Genomic DNA, 18,668 nt, shown 5'->3' with positions numbered 1-18,668 from the left:
GCTGCCGCGGCTCGCCCCTGCCCTGCCCGTGAGGACGAGGGAGGGGGCGGGTGGCGGAGAGCCGCCAGAGAGGAAGAGGAGGCAGGCAGGCAGGGGCCGGGCTCGCCTGGCTTTTCAATGGCTCGGCTCGGCGGGCGTGGTGAGGCAGAAATATGGCGGACCGTCTCTCCCGCTCCCCCCCGCGCCGCCGCACGCCGGGGGCGAGCGGCCGGGGCAGGCGGCCCCCCCTCCTCTCCCTCCCCTCCCCCCCCCGCCTCCCCCCGGGGTGCCGGACCCGGCGCCCCACGGCCGCCCCCGCCCGACCCGCGGCGGAGGCGGAGGGCAGCAGAAGGGGAGGGGGTGGAGGCCGGGCGGCTTCTCCCCGCCAGATGGCCGCGAGGAAGGCAGCCTGCGCGCCGCGTGCTGCCGGGCAGGGCCCCGCCGGGCGCGCTGCCTTCGCGTTCAGTCGGGCACACGCGTTTTCGCTCGGCGCCCGCCTGGGCAGAGGTGACTGGGGTTGGCGGGGACGGGGGGACAGCGGAGCGGAGGGAAGGGGCAGGGACGGGAGAAGCGCCTTCGCCGCCGCCAGCCGGCATGGGCGCGGCGGGAGGCCTTCGCCCGCTGCGCGGTGGGCTCCGTCGCGGGCAGAGGAGAGCGACGGCGGACGCCGCAGCAGCGGCGGGACCCTCGCCCGCCTCCCGCACACCGCATCCTGTCCTCCGCCGCCGGCCCGCAGCCCTGGCTCCGGGCCCGCTGTCCTCACGGAGCCCCCGGGGGGGCGGCTCACCGTCGGGCGGCTGCCCGCTTTCCCGAGTTCGCAAGCTCCCCGCACCTGCCCGTCCTTTGCCCACCTCGGTGTGGAACCGTTTCCGCCCGGGAGCGCGGCGAGACCTGCCGGGAAGCTCGCACCGGCCTGTGCAGCGGGTGGCGGGGCGTGCCGCGCCCCGTGTGCCAGCTTGGGGCGCGATGGCCTTTCCAGCGCCTGTTGGCATCTGCCTGGCAGTTCACGCGTCCTTCCCGGAAACTCTTCGTGTGTGCCGGCCGCAGGAATGAAGTAAGGCCTGCCATAAAGTGTAAGACGAGGAGAGAACTGAAAATTGAGAATAAAATAGGAAAATAATACGCTTGATCAATTTTTAAAGCATGAGGAAAATATTCGTTGCTTTAAAAAATGGCTGATTCCCATAGCGATCTATATTACATTGATGTGTATAATGTACAAAAACAGTTAATACAACTTGGAATCTTTTTTTATAATTACGTTTCTTTGTTCCAGTAAATTAGTACATTCGTTTTAATCAAAATTGTGTAATTTTAGTTAATAATAAATCATATTTCATTCAAACCATCTTCTCATTTTAAAATCTGTGTGCGTGTAGGTATATCTATGTATTTACCTGACTTGGTGCCAGGTTAATGCATTTGTACTAAATCCAATAAAGATTTCTGAAGATTGAATTACAGAGATGGCTTACACAAAAATGCAAATAAGTAACAGAAGGGAGAGGGGAAAATTCTTCATGAAATCAATTCTCAACATACCAGAGTTCTCTTCTAGAAGCCAGGGCCCAGAAGGGTGAAGATGGGTGCGTGGTGCTGGTCACAAGAGATACTCGATAGATGCTCTTTGCCTAGAACCGTGCTACATGGCGTTCGAAGTCTGCAGCAGCCGTCTTCTGGCATCACTTCTAAAGAACCGGTATGAATGGGTCGATGGGTTTGTAGCTTTTGGGTGAACTGTATCAAAATCCACGGTTCTCCTAAAAACTACGCATCTCAGACGATACTGTAGCATTCCCCAGTAGATGAAGTGTCACTCAACTGTCTTAACCAACCGTTTTATATGCTCAGAGTAGAAGGCATGAACACTGCGTGTACCTCAAATACAGAACTGTCATTTAATTTTGCATTTTTAATGAAAAAAGACACCCCAGGGACCCTAAATATAATCTGTGTGTACCGCTCCCATTGACATCATTGGATTTTAAGTCTCCACTGAATAAATATCTTCAGATTTTTTAATGGATGAGCTATTTAGTCCTGAATCTGGCATCAGCAGATTGCCGTTACGCACTGTTTTACCCGTTTTCTTTGTGACTTCGTGGAAGTCAGAAGAACCCCATTATGGACAATTACATGATAATAAACCTGCCAGGAAATTTCTTTCCAGCCCTCATCTCCATAATAGTTGGCTTTTGTTTTGAAATATGAAACATCCTTTATAAATATTTTATCCTAGTAAGAACGATCAGTAGATGGCAGACACCGTTATTGCCCATACAGATAATTATTATCCATAGATACTGTCCATACTGTTACCTAATCCTGCACAGATGCTTCCTGATAAGCCTCCTCTGTAGCATTAGTAATCTCATATTCCTCTATCCGAGTAGTCTCCAGTGCATGGCTCATAGCAACCCCGTTGCCTGTGAGACGTTTTAATGTTGCTTACTGCCGCAGGAAATTAAAAGTGAGACTGACAGAGGGAGCAAAGTATGATGTTAAACACCCTGTGTCGTCAGTATTCTTGCTCAGAAGCCGGCAAAGGTTGGGGAACCACCACTCTGTTTTATCATCTCCGTATCATTCTTTGCACGAATCTGTCCCAGTTTTTAATTTCTTGCTTCCATATGCCTGAATTTAGTTATTGTCACTCCCCTCGGTCTCTTCTGCTTGAGATATGTTTTCTGTGATGTTTTGACAGATCCCAAACAGCATCTGAACTTGGTACTCACATGACAGTAAACCAGCAGATCATGTATAGCAACATCTCAGGATTTTCGCAGTTAGTCAGCATCCCGTCTTAAGCAATGAAATATCTTGCAAGTGCTTTTCGATTGCCATTGTGCATTAGGAAGACATTTTCACAGTGCTGTGCACGAGTACATCTCAGCCTTGTTTGTGAGTACTTTAGAGGCCACCAGTATGTCTGAGTAGAGCAAATTATCCTTCCAGTATGCCTTCCTAATCCGGTTTTTGTTTGTTTTTTCTTTAGAACAACAAATTGTATCTGCTGGTTCTCTACTGCTAAATGAATAACATGCAGTATTTGCAATTTCCTTCGGCTGATACAGTCAATTTGTTCCAGTATGTGTTGTTTTGACAAATCACCTTCTGAAAGTTTCCCAGTGTTACTCATTTCAAAGCAAAAGCTATTTGCCGAGATCCTAACGTGCAGGCGAATGACTACGGACAGGTTAAAAAGCCTGTTTCTTCATTTGATTTATGTGAAATCAAAAAAAAAAGAACTTCCTTTTACCTATTTGCGTATCGAGGTTCTTATTGATGACTTATTTCTGAAAAAGTGCAAGAATTGTTCGATTTTCTTTTGTTCTTCAAATGCCCTCTTGATCCTACAAATTTTCCCTACCAACACCAGCGGAGGGATGTTCTGTAGGGAAGTACGTTGTATGCAGCACCACTGCCACGCACGTTACAGCGTAACAGAGCGTGCTAGCAAGCGCCTCGGCATTGCTTTGTCTTTTACTTTGTGGTCTTCAGCACCAGATACTCCTTTTTCTTTATGAGCTGCCTTTATTAACACTTTGTTTCAGGTGTTTGCCGCAGTTTGCAAAATGCCAGGGGAAACTCGTAACTGTAGCCCCTGCCAGAGTCTTGGTTGGTGGCTGTGCAACAAGCCATCCCATCCCATCCCATCCCAGCAATGCGAGGCGGGAAGGAAAATGAAGAAAAGCGATCAGGAAGGGGGTTGCTGCGTCGCGTGCACCTCCACGGCTCCACGCAGCATTCTGACCCCGGCCGCGCCCCAGGAGCCCCCCGGGGGGGAGGCCGCGGCGTGCCGTGCCCCAGGATCCGCCGGGGGCCAGGGCGGAGCCGCCCGGGGCCCCGGGAGCCGCCCGGGGTGGGGGGCCGCGCCGCGCCCCGTGCTCCGCCGGGATCCCCTCTGCCGGCGCGGGGGGCGCCCGCACGCCTCGCGGCGCGGCGCAGCGCAGCGCAGCGGCGGCGCCCCCTGTCGGCCGGAAGGCGCTGTGCCCGGCTGTCGGCGAGGCCGCGGGCGGTGCTGCCCGTTTCGTGCTCCGGGAGCGGAAACGGTGTCTTTCCCCTCGTCGGGGATCCCGGTGGTGTCAGCGTGGCCGCGTCTCGGGGCCCGTCCCCGGCGCGGTGAGGGCCGCAGCTCCCTGCCGTTGCGCAGGGAGCGGCGGCTCCTGGGCCGTCCGGCGACGTGCCGCCTTCCTGCGCCGCACAACCGCTTCCAGGAACCGCCCTTCGGGGCTGAGGGAAAGTTCTGCGCGAAACAGGACCTCGTGGCCTGCTGTTCCTCTGACGATGTCTGTGCTGGCGAGTGGTAGGTTAAGCTCGGGGCTGGATAAAGCCTTGTCCAGAGCTTGTTCTTCCTCCGGCTGGAGAGGGCAGGCAGAGGCTGAAGGGGAGGGAAGGTCCCGTGGCAACCGCAGGGACAGGAGTGGCACAGAGGCCCCCGGCTAGGCGCCGTGGGCGAGATGGCCGCCGTGGGCAGCAGGCCCTGTGGGTGAGATGGCTGCCCTGGTGCTCACAGTGCAGGCGGGTTGGACCGAAGAGGCAGAGGGAGACTTCTGCCCTCCGTCACACTGCCATTCCCTTCCTTGTGCTGCACCATCTCACCTTTCTCCTGTGCGCCCTGGCCGTCACAGGCTGATTTAAATCCTTAGCTCTGTGTGGAACGGTTTCTATTTTATTGGTGTTTTTTTCCTGGGTTAGCTTGCTATTAGCATAAGGAATTGCACTGGCTTCCCAGAGGTTCGGGTGAGCCCTCGAGCCTGCTTAAGGGAAATGGCCAGTAGGCACAGGGTAGTCCAGATAATCCTTTCCGTGGCAATAAGCTGCTGGATCAGCTGCATCTGCCAGCTGTTCCCATATGGTCTGCACAGGTCTGGTGGAGCTGGGTCATAAATTCCGGTACTGGACTTGACATAGCCACATGACACAAATTGTATTATTAGCTTGGTAGAGTATGAGCTGATACCACAGTACTACAGCAGCTCAGTGAAGATACATAAGTGTTCAGTATTAGCACCTGCTCTGTGATTACTTTTGTCCTACTGTTTATCTACAGTTTTTATCATGAAATGGATACCAGTTTATCGTATTTGTGTTTTTATTATTTGTGAACTACATAGATTGAAATGTCCTCCGAAAGTTTCATGAAGTCTATGATAAAATGTTGCTCCTTGCATATACTCTGTGGGATACTATTCCTTCAAGTCTTTGACTGAAATTATAAATACCTATATTGGCAGCGTCAGAATACTGCTGGTTTTGTCAAGATATCTTCTATGCTTATTTCTTATGTTTTTCACATTCAACACCTTTTTCTTTCAGCTTCTTGAATTATCATTATTTTATACAAGGCAGCTTTTATTCTTTATGAGGTTTCTATTCTTGTGCAACTCCAGAGCAAGTTACTCTTGGCTATTGCATCATGTGTAATTAACCTATAGAGACTTTTTATAATGCCTAGTTCATTTGCGGTTGGTAGGACGTCTCATTCTTTGCTGGGTTGTAAGTGTTAATGACATTAGATGTTTGGATTATTGATCTAAGGCATCAAACTTTCTTTTCCTATTCTAACTTCTACTCTTCTCCTGCAGTCTGCTTCTAGCTATATGCTGCTTTATTCTGATTTCATTAAAGTTTCATAGTATTTGAACTCCATCATCTTCAATGAATTACACTGGGCTTCATCATCATACACAGTAGTATCAGATCCTGAGCTCCCTTTAAGATGTTTAACATACACATCGTAATGGTGTGAAACCTCCATTGTACATCCTCAGAAACGTTCTGTTAGAATTATCTGGTAGGCCAGCATTCCCACCTTGTTTATGTGTTGGAAGACAGGAAGATAAGAGTTACACGGTCCTCAGATAGAGCTGATTCTTTTAGTAGTTCATTAGGAAGTATTACTCAGAATTCTTTCCATCGTCCAAAGAGTGTAACAACTGAGGTTATTTTTTTTCCAGTCCAAAGTATGTCACTAGAAGAACTAGCCGATAACTATCTCATTGGAAATTATTTTATAGTGGAAAGTGAATCCAAAATCAAAGCACACCACAATACTTTCCGCAACCTTAAACGAAAGTTGAGTATGTAAAGTGAAAAAATATCATCTTGCATTATATAATTTCTGTAGTTAAAATACCTGAGCAATGCCTACTCAAAAGACAGGTATACAGTAAGTGTGGGAAAAATATTCAAAAATATTGTTGTATTTCAGTGCAGGCAAAGTGTTCCAGCTGGGCTTGAGTACTTACAGCACAGAATACATTTTGTGTAACTGTAAACATAAAGTGATCACCCCTACAGCAACACCGGAAATAAAATATATTTCTGTGGTGTTCTGCCTGAATAATTCCTTAGCAAAGTAAATAATAGATGGATACTGTTGGTGTAATTTCAGCTGACACCACACACTATCATTACAGATTCAGGTATCATTCAACACTAAATCGAGTCTACCATCAGGAAAAGATTTCAAGGGACAATCCATTTTAGTTCTCTCACACTTATATATGTATTTTCACCTGGTGGTCTTAAAAGGTAGAATATGTAGAAACATAAGAATATAAATGGAGAAAATTCAGTGTGAAAATTAGTATGTGTGTGAATGTAAACTGATAGTTCACAGCTAGGAGACTGCAAATACCGCTTTCCACAGAACTTCCATATATAGTGTCAGAGTATGTAAAATCATGAGCCAGTGTGATATTTTCCAGTGAATATGAACAAAAAATAAATACTGTATTTCATCTAATAGTACTTCTTAAAATTGCCTTTTCAGTATACAATTCAAACACAAATTCACTGCAAGAATTTGGAAGCTTCAGTAATGAAATCTGTGCTTTGTAGATGTGTTACATCTTGTATTAATAGGAGCATCAATATCTTTTGCACATTACTGCCAGGTTTCTTAATGAAAAACAAAAGGAAATGTCTGAGTGGTAAGTGACATGAGGATAAAAATTATGACCTGGTCAATTGCATTTTCGGATGGGCAATTAAATGCTTTTTATTGCTATATATAATTTTATAAAACAATAACAGAAGTCCATCAGGAGACTGTTTCCAATCTGTATTGTTTTAAAGTGAGTGCAGAGAAGGATTGAAAGGCAACAACTAATCAATGTCTTCCTTTAAGTGGAAGTACAGTAACAATGGAGGTATCTTTCTATCTTCGTGTGAGAATCCATTAGAAAAGCATGTAGTACTAAGAAAAAACGGTCCTTTTAAGTCTTATGTAAAGCCTTAATACTTGAGGAAAGTAGGATTCCTGCAAATGCATGTAAAATAGTGGAGAAACCTGATTTAGAAGGTAGAAAATAATTGGCTTCCATTTGATAGTTCTGCAGGAGTTGAGGCACTTAGTTACGTACCGAAGTAAAAATGTAGGTTGTATGGTAAGCGTCAGTTATAACTACAGTTATAACTTCAGTTACAACTGTAGCCTCAGTTTATATCTGTAAGGCAGTCAGATAGTATGTTGCCTAAGCCAGTATGGGGTGATTTGTAAACCTGAACGTAGGCAGAAATGGAAAGAATTCTCATGCCTGAGACGCATAGCTAATGGTAGCAGTATAGTGATTGTTGTATATTAGTCAAATTCCTCTGGCACTTAACACTGAATTTAGGTAGTGCTCAATTCTCTCAAGGAAGATTGGTGAATCTGTAATAATATTTGAGGCAATTGGTAGGGAAAAGATTTCATTTGTCTGAAGAGACAGAGAAAAGAGACTATTCGACACTTGCACAATGCTGCTTTAGACGTGTATAGAGAGTTGTATAAAGTGCGAAGGTGGTTTAAATATATATGTGAATAAAACCCGTTGATTAACCTGGTATGGGTATAATAACGAAGTAGGCTGTGAGGGTGCTGTACTTCTGTTAGCCCACTTCCTAACCCAGCGATATTTTGAATTTTGGCTTTGCATTACCTTACGTAGAATCGAAACAAAAATACTCCAAAATTTTGTTTTTATATTGGTAGCTATATGTTTATAAAGAGATTGCAAGAAGTTAATATTTTACTCCAAAGTAAAGAGTTTAATGGATCTACAACTTTTCATGAAGAGACTCGGAAATTTTCAGAAGAATGAGTGCTTAAATTTTAGGCTGGATAGTGAGAACAATTCTAGCTGTATTTTGAATAACATTGCATATGCAAACCTCTTGTATTTATAGGGGACAACTTTTGACATGAATAGCTGCCTATGCTAAGAAACGAGTGATGATCTTTTGAGGTTTACAAGGAAAAAAGCGTTGAGCTCCCCCTACTGTTCCACTTCATGCAAATAACTGGAAAACCTGGATTTTGCTCTGGTGGGTAAAATGTCAGTCAGGTAAAAGAAAAAAAAATTAACAATAAAGAAGGACGATTTTTCAGTTTGTGGTAATGTGCTACTAACAGTGGCGAGAACTAGAGTATTTAATTTGTTTTTCAGGTATTTAGTATTCTCAGTTTTTTTTGCATTCGTAGAATAATGTGCTTGTATACTTTGACATTTAATGTTTTTTTAAGTTCCTTGTGCAAAGATAGGATTTAGTGTTTTTGCATGCATACAATTAATCTTGATCCATTTATGTGGTCATGAAGAGACTCCTAGATGCTAAAGAAAAAAGGTACATCTTCTTACGATTTCTTTTTGCTGTAAGGAATTATTCTAAGAATTAATGCAATGTTGATAATTGTAAATTCTGAATCTTATGATAATCTCTGGTTTGTGATAATAATCTGACAACATGTATGTGCGCGTGGATGCCTGAGCAACACTGATTATAAGCCAGTTCTCTCTACAGATGCTTTGGACGGAAGTTGAATCAATTAGACTGAGCCATTGGGTTTGACTCAGAATGAACCAGAGTTTGTTCCTCCGAAACCACTGCTGAGCTGTGTCACACAGCTACAGTCAACAAGAAATTCACATAGGTGTGTTTTTTGGTATTGCAAGGTGGAAAATCAGGGAAAGCAAAGGGAAATTTAAAGAATAAACACTGATAGATACTTTGTTTCTCTTCAGGCAAGTCACTGTTTCTCTCTCTATATGCAGTACTGATGCCTGTTTTAACAGATAGATGGAAGAGCCAGAAAGACATACAGATAAGCAATTAAAAGGTACTGATTAAATGTGTACCTGGGAGTGTGCATGTTGCACTGGACATTGCTGACTAGGGACTCTTTTTCTCCTTGCATCCTTTACCCAGATGTTTTTATCTAGATGCACACTCGCGTGAAATCGGAAAGACTCAGAAGCCTTGTGACACCAGTATTGTGTTACAGGGATACCATGGGCTCCTCCGAGAAACTCTTTAACAATGTGAGTGGCACTCCCTAGAAAGGTTTATCTACATAAATATTTTCAGATGTAGCTTGTGCTTTGGCACAAACAGCCATTGGCAGAAATGTGCATAATTGTATGTGAATCCTGATTAGCTGTTAGCCTCAGACATGCGGGTTCTAGGTAGGACAGTTCCCCATGACTTTTTAACTTTCTGACATTATTTAAATTGTAGTTTTACTAGCTATATTTCTTAAATTTGGGAAAGGCTTTTTGGTTCTCCCTGTCCCCCCACCCCACTTTTGTTTTGTCAGTGTATGACCAAAGTAACGGTTGAATAGCCGGTCTCTACAGTCAAAGGAGATTTTATGAAGTCTGTTGTGTTTCAGAATAGTTGGAAACCCAGTCTAGAAGTCAAACATGATGTTGAAATAAAGAAAAGTTAACCAGTGATTTACTGCTGGAGAGTCAAATGCATTTTATTTGGTTGTAATGCAGTCCCACTTTGTAAAGGGTACACTGGAATGTGGTCATGCCACTTCGTATGACAAGCCGTTCAAAATGAGGACCTATCGGTGTAAATGGCAACAGATACATATATGCACACAGGTATCAGAAGGAAGCTGATGACTTTGTGTCATTGATACTGTTGTTTCTACATGTGTTGTAGATGAAAAGACAATCAGAATAAGCCTTTTGGTTCGGTTCAGGAGAAGATAAAGTTTATTCCTCCAAAAGCTCTGGGAGGGAACTGAGGCAGATGCCGTGTTTGAACATCTGTTTGCTTAGCAAATGCACAAAATGTTACATGAATACATCTACATCTTCTCCTACATATAAAGCCTTACTTTCTTTTCTGGGCTTTTTGGTGACGGCAAAATTTTCCAAGTATTAGGGCTTATTTTTAACCTAAAATCAGCTAAAACTGGTGAAAGAAAAGCCCTGTGGATATACCACAAAGCCAGAATTTGGCTTCTCATGTAGTTTGTTGCACAATGTAACAAGAAACACTTTTCATGGGAAAAGTATCCCTTAGGAGCCTGGAAATCTAAATGCATTAGACCAGTGGCCTTTAATGTTCCCCTTTTAAGGCTTAGTTCAAACATGCATTGCACACCATTTGTGTTGTAGTTTTGCAGTTGGCTTGGAAAAAGCTTAAAACATACTGTAAGAATTAATTCAGTGCCTATGAGAAACATCATACTTGATCTCTTTGCATAGATATGGCAGTGTCACTATTATCCTGTTTCAGGTAATTATAAATGGCTACCCTCCCACTTCACTTCCTGGTGTTCTTGAGTTAAATATGTGTTCTATTTTTAAAGACCTCAGATGAGCTGGAACATGGAAAAAGGGCCTGAGCATGAGTAAAAATTTTTATTAATTGAGCGCTTTGGTGGGCAAAGACATGAATTAATACATATGGTAATGAAGCTGCTGTGTCAGTATTTTTTTGTCTTTAAGCTGTCATAAAGAACAGCATGGTACTGAAGCAACTACTGACATACGTTGATGTATGTTAAGCCCTATATTACACTGTCTTTAAAAAAGCAGTATAATCTGTAGCACACTCAGATTCAGAATCTAAGTCCAGAACTTTCCTTTTTTCAACTACACGTAGCAGCTGTTCTAATGAAAGATATTATCTCTTCCTACAGACTTTGCCTCTCTGCAGATACAAAGAATATAGCATGTAAGTTATGTCATTGTTCCTTCTCTTCCAGAAACATCAGATTCTGAGAAAACTATCAGTTCTAAGGTACAGTGAAATAACAAGGCTAATTTCTGTTTTTCGAATCCGAAACATCACTGTTTCCGATACAAATTATTTATGAAATATAAAAACAGATGAAATAAAACCAGATCTTTTATAATATGCTATCAGTGGCATTTAGTTTTCTTTTTCATTTGATAAATAAAACATGCCATCCGGTGTGCTAAGCAAGCAGTGTGCAAAGCTTAGTACATCAACTGCATTCAGAAAAAATGTTTATTATGTATTTCAAAGAGAAAATCCTGATGTCAGAACTTATATTCTTTATTTTTCATTTTTTTTACTTAAGACCAGGCACTCGGTGAGATCCAACTGAATCTTTTTGCAAAATGTCACACTTCATTTCTCTTGCGAAAATAACAACTTTAACTAAACAAACAATTTAATGGTTAGACCCTAAATGTAATTAAATTAAAACAAATCAAATAATGATTTAAAGAGATGAATGATTGGCGCTCTACATGTATGTTGGATTATATTAGAAAAAGCTGTAGAGACAAATGGTGGAAGAAGGTTACTTATGTATCTGTCTTGATACATGGATGAGCATAGACATTGTCTTTTGAATCACATTTGGTTGAATGAAGATTCAGTAGTCATTGAATAAGAATGGCAGTGTTTAGAATTTTAATATAAAATGTTTAAAATTGTTACATGCCATGACCTAAACTCAAAGTTATGTGGTTTTTGCTGAAAGTTTAGTTATTTCGTCAACACTTTCTAGGAATATGTCATAATTGTAGGCTCAAATTCAGATAAAAATGCCACGTGACTAAAAATACTTGTCTCCATAGAAAATTCTTTCAGAAGTGAGCTCCAAACAGATAAATTTGTCACAGGTCAACAAGAAATGAAATTGAAATCCCTGTTGAGACAATTCAAATACTACTGGGGGTTCTGAAGAACTGTTCATTTAGGCATTTAACATAATTATGGTGCAGTGTTACAGGAAGTTGCAAAGATAAAAACCAGAAGATTAAAAATCAGTTAGAGACTTCCCTTTATCATGTGTTAGTTCACTTCTGTGGTATGCCACAAAGGTGGAGGGATCTACCCACTAGTCAGTTTTTTGCATCTAACCCAACAATGAAGAGGTAATTATATTGTACAATCAAATAGTGAGTCAGAGGTAGAAAACATTTTATGCAATTAGAGATTTTTTTAAAAGGTTGCAAGATTTTCTTCTTATTCGAGGAAACAAATGCTAGTGTGCTCATTGAGAGTGTTTTTTGTAGCACTTGGTTCAATCATTTTTCAGCTTAAATAAGAATAAATTTCCATCAGTCCTTAGAATCAGTTATCTGAAAATAATTTAAATGTTGATCTGAAAGTTGTGGATCATACAAATCAATAAATTTTGGTGCATTCGTATAAGTGAAGAATTTAATTTACTTTCCCAGATAGCTTTCAAAAAAGCATGATTTATTATTTTCTCAGACATGTGGTTGAGGAACTCCCACATACTGCAATTTCTAATAAATTGGCTATGCGCAAATCTACTTTTTGAGGTCCTGTATGTTATTGTCATGGCAAATAGCAGAGTAAGAATTAGAAGTCTGATACGTATGCTCATTCACATTACAAATACATTTCACCGAATCTTAAGTTTTTAATCTCATAATGGCCAGATTTTTTAGAACATAATTTCTGAGTTTGAGATCATCATCAGCACTATGATCAAAGCACTTTGTGTGTTTATTAGCATGTTCTTTCTTAAATAAGACTTAATTTTTCCAGAACACCCCCCCTGCCCCATGTTAGCCTGTCTTTGCACGCAGACTGAGCTGTATTTGGGGTTCTGTGCTTTCATTATTTTGATAGCTGCAAAATATTGATGGTTATCTCAAGTGTTGTTGTGATACCCATCCTTATGAAGTTTCTGCTAGATTCTTCATAGGTGACCTTAAGGTGCTAGTGTTGTACACTAAAAAAAAAAGGGTAAAATTCTCTAGTATATCATATATGTTGGTACTTATGCATAAGTTTCTCTGTGGAGTTCAGAATTCTTGTAATGATATTACCTTCCTTTTTTCCTATTCTGACTTCCAAAAAATAGTTCAGCAAATCCCTATTTCTTTGGCCTTGTAACAGCAAATACTGTCTATTCTGCACTGGGGTCGGGGGTGAGGTGAGAGCGAGCTGGTGCAGGTATCTTTCTGGATCTCAGTAAGAGAGGCCCAACAACAAATGGCTTAATAAGGTAACTGCTTCAAAAAGACAGTCTAAGAAGAGGAGTATAGATAGCGAGTAACATCTCATGTCCCCTCAGATGCTGGGCACCTGGCGTTCATGCAGCATCGGATGGAGCCCTGACGGATTTTCCCATGGCACAGTGCACAGAACAGATCCTGTCCATGGGGACAAACTCTCCCTTTCGGTCATCTGAGGTAAATTATAATTTTCTTACAAGAAAACAACTCTGTTTCTAAAGGATGCTCCTATGAGAACTCCTTGCGTCACTGTTAGGTAAGGGCAAGGCCGCGCAGGAGGTGTAGTCGCAGTGCTGAGCAGGAGTTGCCTGCAGGCTCCTCCAGTACCATACGTGGGCTGGGTCTGTCCCGCGACCGAGGGAGGCACGTGGCACAGCACAGCCTGAAGGCCATGCTGGCCATGCAGTGCCTGCCCACCTTAGTTGCAGTGTACAGTGGTCTCCCAGTCAGGATCAATACAGTCCACTCCTTGATTCACATACAGTTTACCTTTTCCAAATACATATTATAATTTACAGATTATATTAGTAACGTGGGCTTCTCAAGTACAAGTTCCAATAGAACAGACAGGGCCTGTTCAAGATCATTGGCTTCTCACATTTAATGTCTTCCGCAAGGCTCCCAATACATCATCTTCTTGCACTCTTTTCAAAGCAATCGTCTTGCTTGTTTAGGCTTATTTGTGATAGTTAATAAAAAAAAAAACAACCAGCTAACCAAAGTGGTTGATTTTTGCTCCACTTTGTGGTCTCATTAGAGAGCTTGCGAAGGTTCAGGAAGACATTTGTTTTTAACCTCAGATCATACTCAATTTTTTCTGTCCACTGTATCATGCAAAGTAAAATTTAATTGCAGTTTTCATTCCGTTTTTCTGCTTCTGAAGTACCCAGTTAATCTTTTTCTTTTACCTTGACAATTGCTGTCCCTCTCTTTCTTCCCTTTACGAATGGAAAAAAACAGCTCCACAGTCTCCACAAAAGCTTTATCGAGTCCTTCCATGGGGCTTACATCTGACACAACACTTAAACAGCTGACCATGCTGAGAACAGCCAGTTCTAGCAGTGAGCTGAGAGTACTGTTTGTTACTAGAATTCTGTGTTACAAACTGTAGACCCTAGTTACTACTGTTTGCTTCAGCTCTGTTACATTCCGTTTTTGTCTTCATTGCCCCATTTGGCCACTGTGTTCATGTCGCATCTTTTCATGTGTTAGTACCAGATCTTCTTTTTAACATATGTGGATGGACAGCCATCAAAATTTAGGAACATATTTTCTTTTTTCTATATTTCTATTTAGTGTCCAGAACATTGGGATTCTAGTCCTAACTGATGGTAGTTGTAAGAGAAGTACATGTGCGAAGCGCTGTGTACCAATACAGGTATTTAAACAATACAAGTTCTCTCAGTGGGTACTTTTTCTTCTTTCTGCCATGGCAAAGCCCTCTGCGTATTCATGTGTACAACCTCGACAGGAATAGAACTGAACTCGGGGACAACTTCAGCCATGCCGCAGATAAGCACAGAGTAGCCCATTTAGCAGTTGCATGCATCACTGTTAGTAAAACGTTACTATCAGTTAGCAGCTCCCTTATTAGTAAGCAAATATGACCTGTTTGATTCAGGACATAGTTTTCTTGGTCAGCGTTTAGGATCTGTTTTGCTTCTGGCTGTCGATTTTTGGATTTCCTTTTAGCACCTACTGCACTCATAACCTCTAACAAGCTCTCTCCTTTGAAGGAGTGTATTAAGTAGACACATGCTATGTAATATTCTCCACAGTGACCAGTTTTTAAAAACATTTCAAGAGACTTAATTTGAGTTTGTTATTCAAGAATAACAACAAAGATCATAGAGATGAGTTTACTTTTACACGCAGACTTTTGTGGCCACATGCCACCAGATGAATTTTAATGAACTTTGACTAGTCATTGTGATCCTTAGATGTGAAGTACAGCAAATTACAAAGATATTGAAGTGTGCTGAATTACCTTCTGATTAAAGTCTCACAGAGACTTGTAGAGGTTTTGTTCTGTGAGACAATATTTTAAATCACGGTTTACCTTTGCAATAAAAACATTATTTTATTAGTATCCTGTTATCTGTGTTAGCATGAACAGTTTAATATTTCAGAGTTTAAGAAATGTTCATAACATGTTCTCTACCCAAAAAATTGCAGCCTTTAATTGATAAACTACATTAATGCAGGCCATAAAGTGAATGTGTTTTTTCTCTCACTGAGAGCAAAGTCTAATCAATACCTGTTTAGAAATCTTGATTATCTGCTCCTTAACTACGAATAAAAAATAGCAGTACAAACTTGTTTTTAAATACTAAAATGTAAATAGGTGTAAGGAGTCAATATTAAAAAATGTATTTTATTGTATATGATATAGCAACAAGCTGCTGTTTTTAATCTTCCTTAATTTTTTATATCTCTCTTCACAAAAATAAGAAGTATCAGGTATGATGTGAAAATTGCAAAGCACTTAGCTCTAGGCTCCACTTGCGTCAAACAGATATACATACATGAATAAAGTGAAATGATCTTTAAGTGTTTTGCTATAGAAGTACAGGCTGCAAAGCTACAAGGTGAAGGTAGAGGCCTTGTCTTGTCTTCCTAAAAGTTCATCTCACGTCTAGGTAATGGACAATTGAAACACCTGACTGCTGGTCTTAAAGCCAGCTGTACTGTGAAAAAAAAGAGTCTACATATAGAAAATGACACTTTGATACTTCAAAAAGCAGACAGTCAAGCTTCATCCGAAAATACCTTTCTTAGGATAATTCTGAGTGTAAAGAAACAGAGCTAGTGATGTGTCACAGGAGAAGGGTCAGAGATCACTCAGATCTGATCTAGTAGTTAGTTTATTGAGTAATCAGTAATTAACTTACTAATCAGTAAATTTAGGTATGTAAAACATCTAATAAGTACAGATGGATTGGCAGTCAATACTACACTGAAAGTTAGTATGTGGTACAAAGATTATCACACAAGCTTACTATACATATCTTAAATGTTACATGCGTGCAAATAATATCACTTGCCAGGCATCGCTGTTTGGTGTCGGATGTGGGATCCCTCAGCCTGGAGGGGTAACGTGGAGGGGTGTCCCTGCTTGAGGGGAGATTGCCGCACATCTAGCCACCGTGCAGGGAGAGCTCAGCGGGCCCTGATGGCTGCAGATAGTTATAAAGGGTTTGTTTGTAGTCAGATTTTCTGCTGTGTTCATGCAGTTTTGGCTACTTATCAGCCCAGCCTCCAGCCAAACCATTTTTTTTGTTTTGTTTCGGTGCTGTGTTCTCACTGGTATCCTGACACAATTGGATTAACTTAGGTTAGGTGTACTTGCTGAGCATCTGCCTGGACCAAAGTTCAGTTAACTCGAACAGGAGGAGTGCATCCGTCACATGTTATAGATCTGCGGTATTTCCCAAGATCATGACTCACTGGATCACAGTGTAGCCTCCTGTTGCTGTTGCGAATTCAGTGTAACCCCTTTCATAAATACACGGAGCTCCAATTCATAGGAAGTAATTTTTGCCTTCGCTGCTGGAAGCAGATTCCCAGTATCTGGCTGCTTGAATGGCCAGGAGCTTCCTTTGAGGTTCCAGCCTAAATGAGTTTGATCATGGGCTGCCTATTTGCTGTGTAGGGGATATGGGGATTCATCGGGGCTCTGCTCCAAGTCGCTGCCTGGAATCTTATTTTGGATCCATTTCTCATAATTTTTAATTTGTGTTTCTTTTCTTCTAACATATTTTCTCAGTTGAATGTTAGTTATTTGGATCAATAGAATTAGGTGTCCAATACTGGACAAATATTGGCTAAATCCCCAATTCTGCAGTTTTCCGCTGTTCAGGAAAATGTGTGAACACAGTGGATGCACTCATTTCAAGAGCACTTGCATTCTTTTTTTGATAGTACAGGAAGGCATTCTGTTTTATAGTAAATCGCAGTAGCAGCATCAGAGTGAATAATAACTTTGATCAATTTGAGTCAAAAAAAGAATATCTGTCATTACTAGACCTTAGCATAAAAACATTGAACAGTTACTATCATCTGCCTGATAAGTAAGCATCATGCTGCTTGTTAAAGGTGTTGATACTCCACAAAATTAAATGCTAGTCTCTCAAGTAACTTGATTACTAAAACCTAAGGTTAGAAAGAAAATCTAGGAGTGATGATCTGTTATCTAACAGTAAAGAAAGACCGAAATATGATGGCCCACTATTATTGTACTGAGCAAATAGAGCTCCAAATAGGCATGTCTTTTCTTGGGTTTCCTCAACAGTTTTTGAAACATGTCAGATTAGAGCACTTGATCTTGGATCAGATGCGTGACGGGTAGTCTTCACAAGGAAGTCCTACTGTGACAGCGGGAGAGGCCAAGCTTGCTACCTATTCGGGACAAGAGCCATCTCACTTGAACCACTTCTCAGGTGCTTTGATCTGTTTCTGCCTTACTACTCTTTCCCAGTTTTCTCAGGATTGTATGCTGTCTCTACATGCAACTTCCCAGCTTTGCTTTGTCTTTTTTTTTTTTAAATGCATCCATCACTTGAGAAACATCTAACTTCTGTTTAGAGCTTGGTGCAGGATATTCTCCTCATCTTGTACTCTTTGGGGTATGCACTGAGTCATTAGCAGTACAATCTCTTATAACTAACTGTTATGGCAACTGTGCGTACCTTGTTGTCAAGAACATTTTATATTAAAAAACCAGACTGTTACTGCTATTTACTTTGTATATTCTTCATCATTCTATTTCTAAGTTTGCTTTGCTCTTCTGACCTGACTAGGAATACAGTGGGCAGTAGCTGCTTTCTCAATTAGACCATTCTTTTCAGAGAGAATTACATTATCATTACCAATTGCTGCATATTGTGTCTGGGAACACTGTTCCAGCAGGTATCCATTTGCCTCTGTTATTCAGGTAATAACAGTTATCTTTAAAAATATATGGCCAGTAAAAGAAATATATTTTCGAATATATGCTTAGTTTTCAGAAACTCTAAAAGCCTTTCAGGATTGAGAAGCGTGTGTGCCCTACGTTATCCAAATAATCGTACATACAAATTCTCCCTTCTGTGCAACACACTGTTTCCTGTGGCAGTGGCTGTGGTGCGCGGGATGCTGGGCCGGGCACTGTCAGCGGGGGCTGTGGGGGGTGGCCCCTTTGATGGCAGTGCCTTGGGGAAAGCCAGTTTAGGAATCACAGAATGTTTGGGGTTGGAAGGGACCTCTGTGGGTCATCTAGTCCAACCCCTCTGCCGAAGCAGGGTCACCTACAGCAGGCTGCACAGGACCTTGTCCAGGTGGGTCTTGAATATCTCCAGAGATGGAGACTCCACAACCTCCCTGGGCAGCCTGTTCCAGTGCTCTGTCACCCTCAGAGGGAAGAAGTTCTTCCTCATGTTCACAGAATCACAGAATCAC

General features: G+C 41.9%; 1 protein-coding gene across 8 annotated transcripts in view; it reads left to right on the top strand.

Moving 5' to 3' along the window:
* Positions 1–3,986: 3,986 nt before the first annotated feature.
* CEP78 (centrosomal protein 78) overlaps positions 3,987–18,668 on the top strand; it is a 64,568-nt gene continuing 49,886 nt past the window's right edge. For 3 of the 8 annotated variants that reach the window (XM_075410768.1, XM_075410769.1, XM_075410767.1), the window contains exons 1-4: positions 3,987–4,285; positions 8,155–8,292; positions 10,907–11,007; positions 13,292–13,409. In XM_075410768.1, the coding sequence (XP_075266883.1) occupies positions 10,949–11,007; positions 13,292–13,409 (177 nt within the window). In that variant the 5' untranslated portion in view covers positions 3,987–4,285; positions 8,155–8,292; positions 10,907–10,948. Of the gene's footprint in view, positions 4,286–8,154; positions 8,293–9,029; positions 9,086–10,906; positions 11,008–13,291; positions 13,410–18,668 lie in introns of those variants that run through there. The other 5 variants (XM_075410771.1, XM_075410773.1, XM_075410770.1 and 2 more) reach the window with 4 other exon arrangements.

The sequence above is a fragment of the Opisthocomus hoazin genome, chromosome Z, assembly GCF_030867145.1.
Source record: "Opisthocomus hoazin isolate bOpiHoa1 chromosome Z, bOpiHoa1.hap1, whole genome shotgun sequence".
Taxonomy (NCBI): Eukaryota; Metazoa; Chordata; class Aves; order Opisthocomiformes; family Opisthocomidae; genus Opisthocomus; species Opisthocomus hoazin.
This window is presented reverse-complemented; position numbering and strand designations above follow the sequence as displayed.